This window comes from Hoplias malabaricus, chromosome 17 (assembly GCF_029633855.1).
Source record: "Hoplias malabaricus isolate fHopMal1 chromosome 17, fHopMal1.hap1, whole genome shotgun sequence".
In the NCBI taxonomy this organism is placed as follows: Eukaryota; Metazoa; Chordata; class Actinopteri; order Characiformes; family Erythrinidae; genus Hoplias; species Hoplias malabaricus.
Window position 1 is genome coordinate 24,071,940 of NC_089816.1, and position 22,349 is coordinate 24,094,288.

The following is a 22,349-nucleotide window of genomic DNA, read 5'->3' on the forward strand; positions in this document are numbered from 1 at the left end:
TACGTCCTATGAGTAGTCATATTTAATAGTACTCAGGCTCTGGCTTACATATTATTATTATTATTATTATTATAAGTAGTAGAAGTATTAAAATTATCATTATTTCATTTAAAACTTCAATTTAAAAACTCACAGAAGTTGTTTTTTGAGTTCTCTAGAAAATCCTTCAATCCACCTAGTTTAAGAAGTCCTGTACAAGCAGAATAGTTTATGAGAGACAGTGTGTGTGTGTGTGTGTGTGTGTGTGTGTGTCAGAGAGAGAGAGAGAGAGAGAGAGAGAGAGAGAGAGAGAGAGAGAGATCCTCTGTAGTCTTCCTCTTTGTTCTGGTGTCTTTGCTGATGGCATCATTTCACTGCATTTGTGTATCTTTGTCATTCTGCTCTGCAGGTCATGTCTGAGCAGAAACATACTTTTGTCTTTATTTACTGACAGTGTTTATAGAGAGTTGGATAAGTCTCAGGGCGGCACAGTGGTGCAGCAGGTAGCGTCGCAGTCACACAGCTCCAGGGACCTGGATGTTGTGGGTTCGAGTCCTACTCTGGGTGAGGAGTCTGTGAGGAGTTGGTGTGTTCTCCCTGTGTCTGTGTGGGTTTCTTCCGGATGCTCCGGTTTCCTCGCATGGTCCAAAAACACACGTTGGTAGGTGGATTGGCGACTTTGAAGTGAGTGTGAGTGTATGCTGCCCTGTGAAGGACTGGCACTCCCTCCAAGGTGTATTCCTGCCTTGCACCCAATGATTCCAGGTAGGTTCTGGACCCACCGTGACCCTGAACTGGATAAGCACTTACAGATAATGAATGAATGAATGGATAAGTCTCACCATATCTGCAAGTCTCTCTATTTCTCTGTGTGTGTGTGAATTATCTATTTTTTCTCTCTGTGATTTGTGAGGGGAACCCTACTGCCATTTATAGGGCTTCCCTGAAATACTGGAATAAATACTTCCAGAAATAATGTGAGTGCACGAGAGAGAGAGAGAGAGAGAGAGAGAGAGAGAGAGAGAGAGAGAGAGAGAGAGAGAGAGAGAGAGAGAACAGGAATGCCGCAGCAATGCACCATAGAGAACCACAGCCCTAATGTAAGAGACACACACAAACATTCTATAAAATATTTTCTCACTAAATTAGAGGCCCAAACACCTTCCTGAGGGTCTATGCAAGAATCAGACAGGATAAGCAGAAGCAGCACCCCACCCAGAGCCACATTTTGGGATATAACCACATTACCGATACTACTCTTCTAAACCTCTTCAAATCCGCAGGAGCTGCTGCAAGGGAGGAAAATCAAGCTTGCTTTGGACCAGTCCTAAATACTGATCTTCTGTTGACTAGATATTCTCACACTGTGCAGTGCTGACAGTGCAGTGTTAGGTTTCACCTGTTAAATCCTGAAACTCCACTTTTGAATATAATGGTATTAATATTTTTTCATAAAGAGAAATACTAGAACACATTTAATACACGTATCAGCCCAAAGCGCTTTATTTATAAATACCCAGGAAAATGAAAAGCTGCACTGTATCCAAAGTGCATAGCAGATGGCCAAAAGGAGGCGCTGTGGACACAGCTGGCCAGGCTCCAGCTATTTGACTGATATCCATGAGAACACGTCATATGATCTAATATTGCCACTTCAGGGAATCTGGGTGTGAAGGCTTTGTATTGATTTGTGATCCCTTGATCCAGCAGATTTCACTAAATTATGTCGCATCTGTCTTTGTGGGCATCAGCGCTAGCTCAGAAGTCTTCAGGAAATGTGCTTTTCATGTGTCCATATTTCAAAAAGACATTACTTAAGTCCAGGAAAAAAAGTGCATCTGTCATCAGGAATATTTCTGCTGTTACAGATCAATAAGTGTCCCAGGTCTCTGGCCTGTAACAGGAGGAGACTGTTCAGTTCTGATGGCATGGGCACACGCTGGCCTTTTGTTTTTTGGTGTGATGAGCACAGCACCATGTGAAGCAGCCATTGATTGCAGAGGCCAGTAAAGCATGGCTACTCCAAATGAACAGCAGCAGGGGAAGAGAGGGAGCTAGTCTGTAATTGAAAAGAACTTTAATGTGGATAGGCTCTGACTGGCGTGTGTGTGTGTGTGTGTACGGAGGCACATGTGTTTGTATATTTTTGCAATTTTGCGCAAAATTTTCTGATATTTTTTTCTTCAGTTAATTAAAGTCCATTATAATTGGACACTGAAGAAACAAAATAAATGATATAGCACTTGGTAATTACTAACAGGTACCATGTTAAAAATAGGTGCACTTTACAGTGGCTGACCTTACTGTGTGTCATAGGATTGTGTATGTGACAGTGTATAGGGTGGATATGCTATTGATCTGACTTAATGGCCAAAAAATTAAATACAAACATATGCCCACTTTTTTGGCTCACATTTTCAAATCTCAAACAGATGCTAAGAGTGACGTGAAGAACAATGTCTTTTAATCATGTCACCACAGGGAAACTATACAAATAAAGAAAGGAATATAATAGTTTCACAAATGTGCTTCTCAATATTCATCAGCTCTAACCTTCACAGGCAATCTCACAAATAGCTTTGCCTGCACTCTAAATCTTTAACAATGGCAAGAGCTAGCACATACATCTTACCTTCATCCCTGCACACACAACACAGAGCTGGAAGCCTTGAAAGCCATTCAGGCGTTAACGGGCCTATGTCTTACACTTCTTGCATTTATTTATCTCTTTTGCCTGTTTAATTGTTTACATAATTTAAACATGACTTGCTTACATTTTCAAGATTTATGGGGTAATATAGAAGCTTCAGGATGGCACGGTGGCGCAGCAAGTAGTGTCACAGTCACACAGCTCCAGGGATTTGGTGTGTTCTCCCTGTATCTGCGTGGGTTTCCTCCGGGTGACTGTCTGTGAGGAGTTTGGTGTGTTCTCCCTGTGTCTGCTTGGGTTTCCTCAGAGTGACTGTCTGTGAGGAGTTGGTGTGTTCTCTCTGTGTCTGCGTGGGTTTCCTGCGGGTGATTGTCTGTGAGGAGTTGGTGTGTTCTCTCTGTGTCTGCGTGGGTTTCCTCCGGGTGATTGTCTGTGAGGAGTTGGTGTGTTCTCTCTGTGTCTGCGTGAGTTTCCTCCGGGTGATTGTCTGTGAGGAGTTGGTGTGTTCTCTCTGTGTCTGCGTGGGTTTCCTCCGGGTGACTGTCTGTGAGGAGTGTGGTGTGTTCTCTCTGTGTCTGCGTGGGTTTCCTCAGAGTGACTGTCTGTGAGGAGTTGGTGTGTTCTCTCTGTGTCTGCATGGGTTTCCTCCGGGTGACCGTCTGTGAGGAGTCGGTGTGTTCTCCCTGTGTCCGCGTGGGTTTCCTCCGGGTGACTGTCTGTGAGGAGTTGGTGTGTTCTCCCTGTGTCCGCGTGGGTTACCTCCGGGTGACTGTCTGTGAGGAGTTGGTGTGTTCTCTCTGTGTCTGCGTGGGTTTCCTCCGGGCGATTGTCTGTGAGGAGTTGGTGTGTTCTCCCTGTGTCTGCGTGGGTTTCCTCCGGGTGACTGTCTGTGAGGAGTTTGGCGTGTTCTCCCTGTGTCTGCGTGGGTTTCCTCCGGATGACTGTCTGTGAGGAGTTGGTGTGTTCTCCCTGTGTCTGCGTGGGTTTCCTCCGAGTGACTGTCTGTGAGGAGTGTGGTGTGTTCTCCCTGTGTCTGCGTGGGTTTCCTCCGGGTGACTGTCTGTGAAGAGTTGATGTGTTCTTCCTGTGTCCGCGTGGGTTTCCTCTAGGTGACTGTCTGTGAGGAGTTGGTGTGTTCTCCCTGTGTCTGCGTAGGTTTCCTCCGGGTGACTGTCTGTGAGGAGTGTGGTGTGTTCTCTCTGTGTCTGCGTGGGTTTCCTCCGGGTGACTGTCTGCGAAGAGTTGATGTGTTCTTCCTGTGTCCGCGTGGGTTTCCTCTGGGTGACTGTCTGTGAGGAGTTGGTGTGTTCTCCCTGTGTCTGCGTAGGTTTCCTCCGGGTGACTGTCTGTGAGGAGTTGGTGTGTTCTCCTGTGTCTGCGTGGGTTTCCTCCGGTTGACTGTCTGTGAGGAGTTGGTGTGTTCTCCCTGTGTCTGCGTGGGTTTCCTCCGAGTGCTCCGGTTTCCTCCCATGGTCCAAAAACACACGTTGGTAGGTGGATTGGTGACTTTGAAGTATCCGTAGTTGTGAGTGAATGTGTGAGTGTGTGTGTTGCCCTGTGAAGAACTGGCACCACCTCCAGGGTGTGTTCCCGCCTTGCGCCCAGTGATTCTGGGTAGACTCTGGACCCACCGCAACCCTGAACTGGATAAGCGGTTTCATTGTGATGCATTCAAAATTGATCTTTTAAATCAATGTGACTGACGTGCATTTTTGTGATCAATTTTCTTTAGTTTGTTAATACAAATACACACACTTGAAATGCGAAACTATTAGGATGCATCCCATAAACCATCAAGTGCTTGGTTTAAAGTGTTGTGGTACATACTGAAAACTTAGGACTATAGTATGATGACAATATAATAAAAATCTATTCCCACCCTAATTATTTGTGTGAGGCCATGCATTCATCGCTTTAAACATCTGTCCTCATGCAGCACTGAAGAATTATTTTTGAAAATGGCACAAAACTGAAACGCTGAAAGCTAATCAGATCTACACAGGCTGTTTGCCCTCTTCAGCTACTGATTGCATCATCAAGTGATCTGCAAACATTGAGGGATAAAAGTAATGACTAAGCGATGAAACACTTTGAGATTTCAGAACATCTACTGCAGGAACTGCAGGAACGTATGGCATTACATTTTGATTTCCTTACCAGATTAATTAACTCTCTCACACAAATGTACTCATACACACGTCATAGTCATGGAAATTGGAGAGTGATCTTTCACTGACCAATGCTACCAGAGAATGCTAGTCAGGAAGATCTGATATTATTAGTTTGGCCAATAGTAATGTGACCAAAGTAGAGGATTTCAGAAATCAATCAAAAGTCTTGGTAAAGTCCAATCCATATGAGTTATATATATATATATATATATATATATATATATATATATTAGGTCAGTGTGAATCCATAGAAGCACACTTGGGTCATTGGATACCATTTTGAGTGTTTTCTTACTTGCAGACACCATCTTCAGGGTCCTCCAGGCCAAAACGTGAGTCAAAGTTCAGCTGGATCCTGGAGCCTTCACTGACCGCCATGAGCCTCCACACGATTACAGTGCTGCGGGGGTAAGTGTGTGGGAACCCGGGGCTGTGTATCATTCCCTCACCACTCACCCTTACCACTTTCTCATGCTGAGATTCCTGAACCCCTACAGGGAGAGCGAGAGAGAGAGAGAGAGAGAGAGAGAGAGAGAGAGAGAGAGAGATTGTTTCTTGGCATCAGATTATATAGATCAGTGCTTCTTAAATCTTAAGCCAGAATTAAAATATATTTGTATACCTTTGAAAGTGATTTTATGCTTTTAACAGCAGGCATATAAAAGTAATTACAGTAACAGACACATCTGTAATTCTGCAGGGGAAGCAATAAACCAAAGCAGAAGGGCATGTTCTTTATTGAGTATTGATCAACTGAGGTCCTGATAACCGTATGAAAAAGAGATATATGAAAATTATTTTGTACAATCGATATACTGAAATTAGCTGAGCTGAGTTTACAGCCTGCGAACACAGCATCTACGGCATTCAATGTGCAGCTCCCATCTCAGCAACAATCCTCAAGGACAGTCTTCTTTTAATAGCACTTTATTACAAGTAATTATCAGGTTAATCAGTATTAGCCATTAAAAAAAGCTTGCTTGCAGGAAAACAGCAGCTGAAAAAAACAAAACTGTGCAAACTGATGTCCTAATGATATGCAAAGATGAGCCATTTTAGAAGGTCAAGAATGATCAAATCATCATCAAGACAAGCCAAATCGAACCCATTTATTGGTAAGAAAGTGGCTGCCAAGCCCAGGCCTGGAGCCCCGTTTACTCTTCAGAAATGATTACGTACTCTCTCATGTTTTGACAAGATTTTAAGAGTTGTTGCTCCCTAAAGCAAAGGATTATAATGACAGAGAAGAGTGGAAAAATCCCTGCTTAGATCTACAAGAGAGAAGCAAAAATGTGAGAGCACTCCTGACACTTATTCTATTATGATTATTATATATTATTATTTCATTAACAGACATCTAGCAGGAATATATATCAATATAATCAAAACGACTGATTTAAACAGTGTGGGGTGATGCAAAATATATATTTTTTCCATTCAATGTGTTAATGGACAATGACAATTTCCAAAAATCTGCAGTAATTTTTTTCCTATGTTTTTGTTTCTCTTCATACTGGAGAAGCATGTGTGCATGCCAACATTTGTCATCTTAAAATGGGTCCATATTTGGAAAAGGAGGCTTGTGTGGGGATCTGTGGTTTCTATCACTACATAAAGAAGCTCAGATGAAGCCTCAGTTGATGGATTCACTTGTATTTAGAATGGAACTCACATGCCATCTGAAACATTATCAGAGAGTTGTAATAAATATATCTCATATATGATTATTCAATAATTAATTCATATACAAATCCATTCATTCATTCATTCACTTTCACAAGTGATCCTACAACAGTCCAACATTCGTACTGGATTCCATTTATTTTTGATTTGTTTGGAGTAGCTACAAAAACGTGTGTTGTCGAGTAGGTGAAAGTGTCTGCAGAGGAAATGTGTGATGTTGTAAGGGAAGTGTCTGATGGGAACAGACAGCTGCTGGAATGCTGCAGTGCTGAAAGGGTTTTTACACACTTCCCACACCCAGAGCCCACCCAGGGGACCCGCCGACAGATTTGCCTTCACCTTTCACACCACCTCAACACACATACAGACATATCTCTATTAAATCGGATGGAAACCCGAAACTCTACAGTGCCACTAGGTGCTCTAATCTGCCTGACTGCAGACAAAAACACTTCACCTTACAATAACATACCATTAAATTGGCATTTCCTGTCTGTCCTATCCTGAAAAAAGCACATAAAAAAACCCCAGTCACCCACAGAGAAGAATCAGCTCTTTGACAGAGAACATTTAACCCCTTAAACTATTATTTAATTATTAACCATCAGACTTTCTATTCAGTAACTACTACAATTATTTAGTAACACTGCAGCAGACTAGTTGTTAATGATATTGGTAGAGGGGGAAAAAAGCCTCTGTGTTTTGTAAAAGCTAGTCTTAAGAACCTGAATATGATTTTATTTTCACCCTCCGAATTCTTCTCTCAAAATCTAGAATAAAATTGATAACAAAACAGGCAAGCTGGAAAAATATTATTAGCGAGCATTTATGCATACATCATATAATCTATATCTACGCTATATACTACGCTGGGCGTTATCTGCAGGATTATTCACTCCCTTGGTTAATGACAGCCTTGTTATCTGCCAAAAAGCTCCAAATTGCCCCACTTTCAAAATAAAAAACGTAATAAATGACTAGTCTTTCCAGTGTACAGTTGTACAGACAGTGTTTGGTGGTAAGAGATCACCTTCAAAGTGAAATAAAGGAACAATGAGGATATGAACGTGAAAAGACAGTACAGTGATCAATAAAGCTCGTACGACCTTTCATTTCAAGGCGTCATAAGTGGCTATTTGTCTTCTTCTGTTTAACATTAAAAAATTACATTGCCTTGCATTAAAGAGTTAATGGTGGCCCAATGCCATTGGTAGACCATGACCCTTCTGAGGATCCTCCCACACTGTCGGTCTCGCACAAACAGAGCCAGATTACTTATTTGCCACTTCATTTGAGAGCAAACTACAAGTCCTGTCTGGGAGAGAGTGATTCATGCAGGACTCAGGAGTCCGCGGCAGTGCCAAGAGCAACAGCAGGAGTAATGATTTACCCATCAGCCCCAGCTCTTAAGGTCAGCCTCAGGCAAAAACGCAAAACTTCAGGAGGCTAGAAAAGAGAGCAGGAGAAATCTGACCACACTGACAGCCTGAAACTGGTGGAAAGAAAATCATTTGATCACCACAATTTGATCTATTTTGCAACAGTCTGGAAAAAGTAATCACGGTGGAAATGAAAGACGTGAAAAGACAGAGTGATAAAATTACGCTTTTGTAAACATGACATTGATTTCTTTCTGATGTCTGCATGTCCTGTGGTGATTAACTGTGCTCTGGGGAGGAGAGGTGAAAGTCAATACGTTCCACACACAAACACACACTAGAGTCGGAGCTTCACAACAGGGACTGAATACTGTGCTGCAATAGATGTTGGTTCCAACTCAGCCCCCACGAATCCCAAACACAAAGAGTGATGTTCAGTTCTGGGCTCTGGGTTGGGCAATCTATTGCTCTAAGAACACGATCAACCTCTTTGTTTGATTGGCAAACATTCCTCATGTTTATTTGTTTCCGTTTTCCAGTAAAAGCTCATTGAAGACCACATAATCTTTCAGAGCTGAATGTATAGATTTCTCTTACCTCCCATGATGGAGATTCAGGCATGATATCAATTGTGCACCCTTACACAGTTATAATTACACAACGTAATATTTCTATCTTAAATGAGACTGAGAATGAGAATGGAGCCTCTGTTGTAGCTTCTTTGGGTTCCACACTCCAGAAACTGCACTGTGTAACGTCTGCAGGAGGGTGGGAACCTACCCACCTCCCCGTTGATGTCCACTAGGGAAAACCTCAGGAGCAAACACCCAAATGTTACATACTTTAGCAACACAGAGCTGATCTTTTATAAAGACGTTTCAAGCCAATTAGTTTTCTGTTCAGGGAAATGTGTTGAAACCATTGTCTATTGTCCATGTTTACAGACAGAGTAGACAGAGATTAGTTGGGGTATTCCTTTAACACCACCTAACTAATGGTGCATTTGGCACCCTCAAAGGTTCACCTTGTCAGGCTTTCTGAGGTAAAGCGAGATCATTCCTTGAGCAAAACTTATCCAAACATGAGCGGCCGCAGGCAGGCGGGTGTAAAGTTGCGCCGAAGATCCGCCTGCTGCACAAGACAAAACACTTTATGTATCCAGTTATATAAACAGATCAGGGAGGTTGCCTCAGCTGCCAGCCTTGGCTTTGATGTCCTTTCAGGAGAGAAGTTGGAAATGACGTGACGCTTCGTTTCATCTTTTCTCCGGCGTGTTCCAGCAGTGTCTGAGCTGCTGATTGACAGCTTGTTCCTCAATCCCCTGCCTCAGTGAGCCTCATTCACGAAAGGGTTCACATTTCTTGCAAGCTGCCACCAATTCAGGCCTGTGGCTCTGAGGCTTTTAAGCAATGCTTAATGCTTAAGGATACCTACTCTGTGCTCCATTGTGTGCAGCAATGGGTTTCAACCCTGGCCTTGGGGACCTCACACAATGCATGATTTTTCCTCTTATTTACACCAACAAGTCAAGGGTTTTCAACAGCTTGCCTTTTTTGTAACACACTGTTTCCTTTTTTTTCAGTAGGTAACAAAAAGATTGTGGTGGTTATTATTATTATTATTTATTTATTTATTTTATTTTTTGTCAAATACAGCCACAACACTCTGCTTCCTGTTAAAATACATGAATTTGTTTGTCACTGCTTATGCAAAACAAGAACTTTAATATATTCATATACTACATTTACGCTGTGCAGCTAAAAACCATAAAGGCCATTGGGCACTAAATCGTTCTGTAGCATTGTTCATTGTTATGAATAACTATCAATCATGATATCACCATTCATCATGAATCACATTAAAGGTGAATCCCATTTAATAATTTTGCTCCTACCCCTCATTCCCCCGTCTTATATCGCCCCTAAACTGAGTTACAAGGTCTAGTGTTTAATCCCTATAAACTGGGGCAACTCTTCAAGAGCCTGATACATTATCTGAACAAAAAACGAGCAGCACTTCCGTGGCACTCTGCAGTGAGTTTCTGAGAGCTTCTGGACTCCAGTTCTAGTTCAATGACAAATGAGGTAAGGGAAGTGGGGTTTAAATATGTCTTTTCAAAACTATATCTTGATAATACTACCCCAAAGTTTCATGAGACCACTGGTGCACATAGCATGCTGCTACGCTAATGCTTGTCATGAAATGAAATGAAATCTCAAAATCTCTGCATCGTTACAGCCGGTGGTTCATTTGATTTAACTACAACCTAAACACAGTAAGCAGTGGGGCACATGAAGATTAATGTGCTTAAAACATGGCACAGAGAGTTTTACACATGGTTCTGATGAAGACGTGTACAGACCCTTAACACACAGCCAGCCAATTATAAATACACACATGCTTCTGGGGAAACGTTCCCCAATATAAATCCCTGGGAAAAGTCAACTCAATGATGAGTGGAATTTCAGTATATATACAGCTAATTATGGGCAGAAAGGAAGAAAGAGAGCGTGAGAGACACAGAGAGAGTACATCCACTGATACCTGGATTTTTGAGCAACATTAGCCTCCTCAATTCAGTGCTTCTCAGATTTTTTATTCATTCTTTTTTGCTGTTGTTGTTGTTGTTAAAATGCTAATTTTTAACATATTTTACAAACTCTGAGGTCTTAATGTTGATAGTCTGTTTTTTTCTACAGCTTGCAGGAGCCACAGAGACCCACATTTTGTAACACATGGATGCCCATTGTAACCTGGTAGAGGATAAAAACCTGTTTGTTTTCCTTCCCACTTTTCAGCAGCTGTATATTTTTACATTATTTTGACAAATATGGGCTTTTTAAATAAAGACTTGCTCTTGTCAGAATGTCACTTGTTGTATTTGCACTGATTACACACTGATATACAGGTCTTTATTTTAATATATTAAATCACTAGAAGACAAAAGCATTAATGGGCTCCTACAGGGACTTAATTTTGTATAATGTTACAAAACACTGTTCTGTCGATCCCCCTCCCTATTAATGCTTTCATCTCACTCAAACACCATGAACACACTAGTGTTTCCCAGGCATGGTGGAGTGTGTGAGAGGGCCCTGTGCGTATCCGTGCTGTGAGATGACCTCATCTCAGTGGGTTAAATAATGTCATATAGTGATCACAGGTGGGCCCCCTGAGTGCATTACCTCAAACATGACTTTTCCTTGACCCACTTCTCTCTCTCTCTCTCTCTCTCTCTCTCTCTCTCTCTCTCTCTCTCTCTCTCTCTCTCTGATTAAGCTGAGGATGAATAAACAGAGCCTCACAGTGCTACCATTGTGTGTACCTTCACATGCAGGACCTCCGACCGAGTGCACAGTTTAAATATTAACCCGCAAGCTGCCAAAAACAAAGAAAGTACTCACACGTGTGTGTGCATATGTGTAAACGAGCCAGCCCAGACAGGCACACACAAAACACATACGGCACAGACCACACTTTAACACCCCATTCACAAAAAAAAGCAAGAATGCCAATGCACTGAACTTACGTGTTACGTGTGCGCACCATTTACACATAAATACAACTCATGACATACGCGCAACACTTGCCAAGTGTAAACTGAAACACTGGGCTGATTTAAAATATATTTTAATCCTATGGAAATGCCCTACACTTTTAAGACAAATTGATGTTCATTTGCTCAACAAACACTGACTTTGCAAATCCCACTGTAACTGTTAATTTTATAAATATGTAACGGCTTAGGTCATGTGGCGAACCCTTTGGCAACAAAACAATTGGCTTGCAGGGAATCCCCATCTGCCAGTGCATGACGTTCTGGACAACAGCATATATGCCTCCATCAATGAGGGACAAAGCTGAGATTGTTTTAGTTTTAATGGTCACCGCCTGGTAAGTCTTCTGCAATCATAAAAATGCTCCATCTTCCCTTCTGCAAGCCATTTGTGCTAAAATCACCCTTTAAAACATCAGTTCAGAAATCACATTTACAGTTATCCCCTCTTTACCCAAATGTAGTTGATCAGCCAAGACATTTTTGGCAGTTGAAGCTGGTTTCTGTAGTTTTGCTCTGGGACCACGGACACTAGAGTCTACAAAACATGTGTCAAAACATTTTTAAGCCGTTAAGTGATCACAAACAGACTTGCTTATAACTTTCTGATATAAAAAGATGATTACTGCTTCTGATTTTATGTGTATGTCTGATAAAGTTGCAGTGGTGCCAGTGATAAAGTGGAATAATGTTCTCTACGGAGATGGAACTGAACGTCCAACCTATGTACCTACGTCAGGTGCACTGAGGCTGTCACTGCAGTAAATGAAGATCGACTCCTTATGCTTACCCTTGATTTCAAAAGGAACACTGGATAAACATGTGTCCACAAACTATTGGACATGTACTGTGTGTAAGGCACCTAAAACATCCAGCGTGCACCGTAAATCAAATGAACAAAACCTCTCTACAACTCCTGCAGGATTTTTGGCACAGCAACACACAATCTGACAAATTCACGTCTCCCCAGTTGTTTGGCCACAGACCTCGACGTGCATATTCATTTCACCTCACACATTTCACACATTTCACAAAGCGTAAAAGTATAGATCCACTGTGGTGTCTTTTACTGGCTCACAGCGCTAATGTCTCTTTTTTCCCAGGGATCATGGCAGTCACTGGCTCTGCTTTAATCCCCCAACTATATGTTTGGGGGTGACTGCAGTGGGCCGGTGAAACTGAAACCCCTCGTTTACCATTTCGCCCCCATGCTTTACCCATCTCACTCGCTCTTTTAAGTCTGTCCCACATCTGCTGCTGGTTAAGGCCCTGAGCTGGTAACTACAGGTGCTGTAAATTCCACAGCAGCCTTTAGGATATTTATTACCTTCAGGTTTACAGTAAGAGAGAGAGAGAGAGAGAGAGAGAGAGAGAGAGAGAGAAAGAATGAACAGAGAGAGGGAGGGAGAGTAGAGGCAGACACAGAGAGAACAGAGAGAGATAGACAGAGAGAGAGAGAGAGAGAGAGAGAGAGAGAGAATGAACAGAGAGAGAGAGTCGAGAGGCAGACACAGAGAGAACAGAAAGAGAGATAGATAGAGAGAGAGAGAGAGAGAGAGAGAGAGAGAGAGAGAGAGAAGGCAGACAGAGAGAACAGAGAGATAGACAGAGAGAGAGAGAATGAACACAAAGAGAGAGAGAGTAGAGAGGCGAAGACAGAGAGAACAGGGGGGGGGGCAGAGAGACTCAGCTCAGCACTGGAATTTCTCATGCCATTAAAAATTAATTTGGCTTCATAAGCAGGTTGCCTTTTTGAAATGATTCAATCTGTAGTGCCAATTTTCTGGCTTCACACTTCACAACAGGACTCATATTCATTCACACACGCACACACACACACACACACACACTAAGGCTCTCCATCCCATATGTAATACTTTTATCTAAATTTACAGTGTCAGAATCATTGTGATTCTTCACTGACCTGTTAAAAGGGAGAACAGGGCCTCTGCTGTCGCTACAGTGGGCTCAGCACTGCAGAAACTGCACTATGTAACTTTGGAGGAGGGTAGGAAACCACCCCGTCCCCATTGATTTCAGTACAGCGCTGTGAAAATGAATTACATCAGGAGGAGCTTCAGTAGCAAAACCCCAAATCTTACCTAGTGGTCCTTTAAAAGATGGAAAATGTATAAAATTCCAATCGATTTTGATAAAATACTGACTTCCTTTTTCTTCCTTATAAATGTGCACAGCATAAAGCCATCCCGAGTGTTGTTTTGGACTCTAAATCTCTGTGGACCACCAGCACTGAGCAGCACAATGCCAAGGCTTCAGTCAAGGCTAAAATCAATGGCAGGGTGATTGACAGGGCAGCTTGAAACCTTTGACACAGGCCTGTTACACTCTGGCCTCTCGGCAATAGGTCAAATATCACATTCTGACCCTTCTGGCACACAATGGCACACACAGAGCAGGAATCCTGCAAATAACAGTTCTGCACACTCGCCTGTTTGAACCAGTCGTGACCATGACACTGGCCCTTTATACTTCTGAGCAAGAAATCAAATATCTTCTGATCGTTCTGGCACAGACAGAATCAATAACAACAACAACAACAACACAATCACAACATATTCAGCCACTGGCTGATTTCCTTACTTTTACTTTGATTCGCCTAAGGATAATAATGAAGATATCAATATTAATATGTATAACAATTACAATATATTTTATAAAATCAGTTTTCCATTATTAAATTAAGAGTGATTCAGTTCCATGCCACCATTATAAACGGAAATTACACCGTAATGAACTGAAGATATAATTGGGCATCATTGCCCCCTCACACTGCACATCAGTGGCTGAAACTGGTATTCGTCTTGTTCCTGAGGTTTAGCTGCTGGTGATCTGTCTGAATTCATTGTGTACCCCTGGTATTTAGAGCAAAAAGGGCCTAATCATGCTTTAGAATAACACTGGTTTTTAAAATTCAAATAATGCTCATTTATTTTATTATTTTTTTTTTTTTACTGCTACTGTTTGGTGACAGCATGTGCCGAGAACTTAGAGGCAACCTCTGAAACCATTCTAGAAGTAGAACACAAGCCTAAAATAAAGCTTTGCAGACGGGTTTGTCTGTCCCTGAGCACTGTAGAAGCAGGTGCAGATATTGGAGTTTGTGTGTGTGTGTGTGTGTGTGTGTGTGTCTGTGTGTGTGATTTGTCACATGTACAGAAATTTAACACCACTACACCCTCACTGGTGCACACACAGCAACATTCATCCATTAACACACTCTATTAGAGCACACCACAACATCCGCACAGCAGATCATATAGCCACACTCACACTAGCCCAGCCTAGTGTCTCACAGCTTCCAGTGTGTGTGTGTGTGTGTGTGTGTGTGTGTGTGTGTGTAAACATTTCAAAGAAAGCATAATATGACTTGGTCACTATTGTAATACAGAAGTTCAGAGTACACCTATTGGACACATTTAAAATTAATTATTGTATTTATTTAAAAGTGCATTCATTCCCTGTCACGGTGCAACTCTCACTAAACAGAAACAATGCTTTCTTGGCTTTCACTTCAATTTAAAGTAACAGAGTTAAAACTGTTTACATCCAATTATCTCATCTAGGTTTTGTGATGCTCTTTTGGCTCCTTCTTAAAGTTCTGACCGCACACTGCTGTGGCTGGTGTAGCTAATGGGCTGTATCCTTTAAACAGCTGGAAAGGTCTCCAATTAGACTTAAACACACACATCCGAGACCCTCTAATAGGTCCTGTCCTTCCTGGCCCTGCTCTTTCACTACAAATCGTTTATACACACAGAGTTTAGGCCTTCTACAGATGACCTCTGACCCTGACAGGCTACACTTAGACATGACCTCATATATGAAAAACTCCAAAGTGGATGAGGCATAGAAATGTAGAAATGTTAATCCAGTGTTTTAAAGACATCATATAGTCGTTTGTTCATTTTCTATAACCACTTCATCCTGTTCAGGTTCATGATAAGTGCAAAGCTTACAATCACTGGGCACAAATAAAGTATGTCAATTAGCCTTGTAGCAGTCATTTTTCTCTATGCCACAGTGTCAGAAATCATATAAGGAATCAACTGTGCATTTTCACCATTGCATTTCCAGTCAGGCCCCACATTTTCTGCCACTAATCCAGAACGTGGCAAACAGGCCCACCAATGAAATGCCTGTGTGTCACTTTTCCACCTCCACGAAAAAAAAGCTCAACCGGAATCTGTTCTCATCAAGGTGGGTGGCCGAATGAATGTCGTGAAACCTTTCTAATCTCACATTAACGTGCCAGAGCGAAAGTCCACTGTGAAGATAAACCTTTCATATAATAACGGACCACCTGCAGGAGAAGACATGGCAGTCAGCAGAACGCACTTATTCAATGCCCAGATTTAAACACTCTCATTTTCCACTTAAAAACACCCTCTTCAACACCCTCTGTCCAGCTGTCTCTTATATACACACATACACACACACAAAACATCTGCATGTAGCCTAACACCAGATGACTATGATAGACACGAGACATCTCTGAGTTTTTCTAGCACAGCTGTGCTGGTCCTCTACTGGGATTGCTGTGGGCTCTTTGTAGCTCAATCTGCATCTGTATGCACGTGTATTTATCTGTGTGTGTGTGTGTGTGTGTGTGTGTGTGTGTGTTTTTACAGGATATTATATTAAAAAAAAAAAAGTGTTTTAGCAAAAACTGAGGCGCGAGATAATGATTTATAATAAAGTATAAATCAGCAAATGTTTTGATGGACATACAACTGATGGAACTGTGTTAATCAGTCCTCTTGTTACAAACCAATTTAAATGTATTATTTCTCTTCAGTCATTTAGCTAAAAGTGTGGAAAATATCTGTGAGGAACGGTTAAAATATAATGCAAAAACACTGCAGTTCTTTGTATTGAAATCAGGCATAAACAAGCTAGCTTAACTATAATATAGACTCCACTTAAAGTACAGTATGTGGTGTGTGTGTGTGCATATGTGTGTGTGTGTGCATGCGTGTGTGTTTTAGCCAAGTGATTGAGCAATTGTGAGGGATGGGCTTGAATACATCTGTTTCTCTAATCTTCACTTTCTTCCATTGGCCTCAGATCTAATGGCATTCTCAGCAGAGTGAATGACTGAGTCCGGTCCACAGAAGGAGACACACTCCATTGTGTATTTTAATGTGAGACTTAAAAAAAAGTAAAATAAAATATAATATTGCTGAGCCCAACAGGTCCAGATCTGGATATATATTAACAGAAGTTAGCCTGAGCACCCTGTGCCAGAAATATGACAGGAAACTGAATATATATATTTCCATTATTCCATAATGTATGTTCATTTAAAAAAAACAGTAGATAAATTACATAATTATGCATTTCTGAATTTTGGAAAGCTTGCTAAGTTCTATCTAAAATGAGCAAGGTTGGTTTTATTGCCTAAATTTTAAGTGAAATATTTAAGTCACACAAAGGAAGGGAGTAATTTAAAAAAAAACAAAAAAAACAGTGGTCTATCTTAAGGTGTAATTCTCAGAATCACTGGGCTGAGGATTGCAGAGATGATGCAACTTGAATACCATAAGTGCATGTTTATGACTGCTAAGCCAGTCCACACAGTGCTAAAAATACAGCAAGACAATCCACTACAACAAGGGTACAGAAGTAGCAGCTCCAAACATTACTGAAGTACCGAGCAAATCCTAGAACTGCAGTAGAATATCTCAGTAGAGCACGGGAACTGAGGTTTGTTAAATTTTGTTTTTAACTGGTCTTATCCATGATGTTCAAAGTGGAAAACCCAAACAGAAGGAGGACACAGATATGACACTACTGAAGATGTCAAAAAGCTTTCTTCATGTTTATTTTGAATTAGTCATGTTATGTAAACTCCTTATGTATTTAAGGAGTTTCTGCCATGAACTGCACCTCCTCTACAGTTCATCAGAGCAGGAGCGGTCTACAAGTGTCTTACAGCTCTGCTGCAGCCAGACTGAATCCACAGAGGAAACCAAAATTAAGACTTGCCAGATTCAACACAGTATTTACAGTCTTTTCAACGTCAAACCCAGACGGTGTGTTTCAAGCAGGTCAAATCAGGCCTTTTTTACTGTCTGAAGAGTCTGTCATGATTCATGCACTCGTTTCGTGTTCTAGAAACATTTATGGGAAAATAAAATCAGAAATGTGTCAGGACATAATAATAATAACATATCATATAAGCCTCCTCTACTTTGGAGACACATTCATGACACAACAGAGCAAAGGTAATTTAAAAACAGGGAGACTGCATTAGCAGAATGGGTTTCTGATGTTCAAGGTTTGTGCCTATTACATTCAAAACTTCAGGTAAACAAGAACAACAGAAGCGCGTGAAAAACGAAACACTTTGTTTCTGATTGTGTTTTTTACAGCCAGCACACATCATTAAGCATTAGAGTGCCCCAATCTGTCAGCCACTTACTGTTAGCGCAAGATGCTAATAAAACAGCTGCTCAATCATGTCTGACTGATAGCTTCCCTAAATATCCAATTAAAGTGCACAAATAAAATGGGCTGACAGGAAATGAGTGTAAAAAATGAGACAGCTTGGCTTTTCAAAACTGTTGGTTTAATCATGTTTTTCATAATTATGATAATGATCAAATTTATGAAGTGCTGAGTTGAGATGGCCAGTAAAAATCATAACCACTGTTGAAAAAAATAGATTTAAAATTATTATAAAAAAACAAGCTTATATATATCAGTTGTGCTTAATTATTAATCTGATGAAACAAAACTGTTGATCAACCACATATTTGATGTGTGTAGTTTGCTTACGCCGGTTATGAGTAACTATGTACCTTTGTACTTATTTATCATACTACGTTAATGCAGCGCTAGTAGGTTTCTGCAATTCTCCACAAGCAGTGAGTTCAGGGTGTGTGCCCCACACACACACACACATCTATCAAACATCTAAAGGTTTGGCTACCTGATAATTGCAGGCCCATTCACTTTAATTGTTTTTCATTGAACTCTTGCATGAGTTACTTATGCAATCTGTTTGCACACTTTATAAAAGTTCACCAGACCTTTAATCTGGTAATCTGAAAGGCCTTTCACTGCTATTCATCTCGATATCAGCAGGAAGAGGGCCACACTCCACAGGCGAGCCTTGTTGACATTCTTGATTAGCAGCGCACACATTTAAGAGGCGTTCCCAAATTGTGGCTTGGGCTCCAGAACCCTCCCTAATGCTATGAAAGGATGGCTTCACCTTAGGGAAGTGTCTGAACTGCTCTTAGATAAACATCAACAGTTGTGAAACCTGGCTGTTGGAGCTACAGCTTCTGTTGATTTTTTGTTTGTTTGTTTGTTTGTTTGTTTTAGCCATATGTATTCAAACACACCTCTAACCCTAACCCTTAAGCTCTATAATTTAATATCATTTCTGCTAGTGTCCTTATGGTGTTTGGAAACTGACGTGATGAGGTGAGCTAACAAATACTGGAACATATTTAGTATTTTTGACCAATCTACATTTTCACGCATATGATTCGCTTACCTGAAGCCTGTAAAACTCAGTCTACAATATGGAGAGCAGTGTTATTATCCGTATAGTTATTAGCACAAACCCTAAAACCAAGCTGAGCACAGGGCCAAACCAAAGGAATTGCCCCTACAGTGGAAATGAAGCTTACATATTTGGCTCCTAAACACAACCACAGTGTTCCCGACGAGAGGGAGAATTAGCTGAATACCATCATCACACAGGCAAAGAAATATGAGGCACAACAAAGAAATTAGGCCACAGAGGAGACAAGAGCATTAAGGCAACATGTGCAGACAGATGTTAAAGCTGCACTTGGCCTGTGAGGAGGCACTCCAGGTGGTTTCGTTCTAAGGGTCTGTGCAGCTATTTCAGACACAGGTGCCCTGCAGAGAGAAGCAGCTTCAGAACTGTGCCAGATGATGCCAAACTCAGAACTCATCTCAACAGTGCCAGCATTCTTCATTAACGTAGCAGGAGGAGCTGTAAAATGCATTAGTGTGAAGGTGGCAATAGAGAAAATTGAATGCAAAAAATTCAATACAAGCTACAAATAAATACAACATTTACTAATAGAAGAAGTTAACTGTAAGGTATATTTCTTTTTTGAGATGTAAGGAAACTAAAATAGAAAAGATTTAACAATGAATTGGGCTGCAAAGTCTACAAGAATGGAAAGCAATGGGCCAAAAGGGTGTAGACTACATAAATAACCTCAACGAAAGGTTTTGAATACATGCTTGCTTTAAAAAAGCATTGGATATATTTACAATATTCAGGGAGGCCGATCACATCATCTGTATGCATCCTGTCATCTCAGAAATAACAGTTGAAGAACAGAGAACCTGAGGTCCAAAGCTTAGCCAGTGATGACCAGAAATAGTTGTGAGGTCAGAAGTTTGAAAGATGCAGCAGATTAGGAGCAGTTCACACAGAGAGGTGAGTTTAAGACGGATGCTTCCAGTGCCTCATTAACTGGTGGCGTTTCCAGTGTGAATAAACAGTGTTAGCTCAGGATGCTAATGAAGACCAGCTGAGCAGATGTTCAGAGGAAGGAAGCAGGAAAATGAACACTCATCTTTAATGCAGTTCTTTTGCATTCTAAACTATCAAATGGAAAAAAGCAGCTTGACCAAATCAGTCCTTGTGTCTTATTACGGGATCAATGTTATAGCCCATACATTTTAATCCTCTTATTGGGATATCATCATTCGTTCATTCATTGTCTATACACACCCTGGAGGGGGAGACAGGCCTTCGAAGAGTGACACACACTCACACATTCACTTACACATTCATACTTGTGAGTCACCAATACACCTACCGACGTGTGTTTTTGGAGCGTGGAAAGAAACCGGAGCACCTCGCAGACACGAGGAGAACACACCTCACAACTCCTCACAGACAGTCATCCGGAGTGGGGCTCGAACCCACAACCCCAGGCTCTGTGTGACAGCGACAGAGACTCTACCTGCAGCGCCACCATGCTGAATATCAATGAAATATACTATAAATATAACTATAGAACTATAGTCAAGAATGAGGATAGCTAATTTGTGAGAAGATATTAATACTGAGGGCAGGCAGGGTGGCGTAGTGTCGCTGTCACACAGCTCCACGGTCCTGGTTCAAGCCCCACTCCAGAAGTTTGGTGTGTTCTCCCTGCGTCTGTGTAGGTTTCGGTCCAAAAACACATGTTGGTACATGGATTGGCAACTCATAAGTAAACGTGAGTGTGTGTTGACCCGCTGTCCAAGTTGTGTTCCCGCTTTGTGCTCAGTGGTTCAGAGCAGGGTATGAACCCCCCCTGACCCTGAACTGGATAAGCCATCACAGACTATAAATGAATGAATGAATGAATATTCATACTGAGTAAATGGTACCATATATCTTTTTTGAGTAAGGCATGCTATTTGAAATACTTTTTGACAGGCAGCATAGATGAACATATTTCTCAGTTACAACGTGAATAGATCCAATGTCATTTGTTACATAAATGTAGCTTCAGCAGGGGCTTGATTGAAGTCTCTTGACTCAAACACGCGGACACAACACAGCAAACCATAAATCATGGACGAAGTCTGCCTGAGTCGACAGGAAGACAGCTGCTGTACCCCTACTTGCGGCTCGAGAAACGGATCTGAAGTCTCCAGGGAAAGAGCCAGTACCAGGCCCAAATATCTGCCTTCCTATAGTGTGTGTGTGTGTGTGTGCGCAGTAAACCTATTTGTGCTCAGGCCCAAAGCCAAGCATTCTCCTCACACCCCGTGTGATTGAGTTACACACGCCGGGGTGTGTGACACACGGCCGTATATCAAATCGCAGCATGTGTGCAGACGCATAATGCAATTTACCCGCCACTCCACCAGCGCAGTCCTGCGACAGGTGGGCCCTGCTACTTTTTTTTTTTCCTTCCACAAATATAATGTGCATATATCAGTGGTGAATGCTCAACTGTTGACAGAATGATGGTGAAGCCACTGAATGCTGCATTCCACCATCATAGCGTAGCATCAAGGGGTATTTTCTAAAATACTGGAAAAATCTGAGAGACATAACTAGAGGCAGCACACGGAAATCAACAACAGACAACATTCCAGTTATGAGCAGAGATTCTATATTTTTGTTCAGTAAAACAGAAAGACGATTCAAAACATCCCAGCCATTGTATATTCCCAATGTATATGTTGGAAGAAACTAATTCCCACATCTTCATGGAAAATCACTGTCAACTTGATGCTTTGGGCAACCACACAATCCCATTGTCACCATGTATAAGTATCAGTTACACGAGTAATGAGGCTCTGGACTGAAGGATGATGAGCCCAATTCCCTTTAGAGGAGTTCAAGTGACAGTTCTATCTCTGGCTTTTGTTCTTGAACGCTATCAGCATGATTTTGTTTGCATAACACTAACTGTCCTCTTCTAGCTATCAGGCACTGGTTAGCGATGTTTTGGGGTAAAGTGTCTTTAAACAGTGGTTCAGGTTCATCTGCAAAACCACAGGAATGATAGCACATCTCCTAAACCTCAGGAATGCCACTACAGAGCAAAATGAACACAACCATTTTCCCAAAGAAAACACAGGCTTTTACTGGCTCAGCATCTTCTGGCTTCATTTTCTCATTAGCGACTTCCTACCTCACCCGTTTTCAATGGCCTGGTCACTCTGGCTAATAATGAAACTACAGCCTCTTTACTGGAAACATCTTCTTCCAACAATTCTTTCTTCATTTCAATTAGGAATTGTACAATAAACTGATCTGCAGACAGGTGGTGTGGCTGTTTGAAATGAAGATATGGGGTCTTTCTTGAATTTGGTTCATCCAAAAGAAATCATTGAATGGCTGGTAGGTGAAAACTGTGATACCTCAGGCATCAATAGCTCATGTAACACTTAAGTGTTCCATTAATTAATAT

The 22,349-nt window shown here is 41.5% G+C and overlaps 1 protein-coding gene across 2 annotated transcripts in view; it reads right to left on the reverse strand.

Moving 5' to 3' along the window:
- Positions 1-22,349, reverse strand: part of pdgfc (platelet derived growth factor c) — a 50,985-nt gene that overhangs the window by 17,389 nt on the left and 11,247 nt on the right. For both annotated transcript variants that reach the window (XR_010795943.1, XM_066649169.1), the window contains exon 2: positions 5,096-5,291. Coding sequence is in view for 1 of the 2 variants with exons in the window: in XM_066649169.1 (XP_066505266.1) it covers positions 5,096-5,291 (196 nt within the window). In the remaining variant the exon portion in view is untranslated. The remainder of the gene's footprint in view (positions 1-5,095; positions 5,292-22,349) is intronic.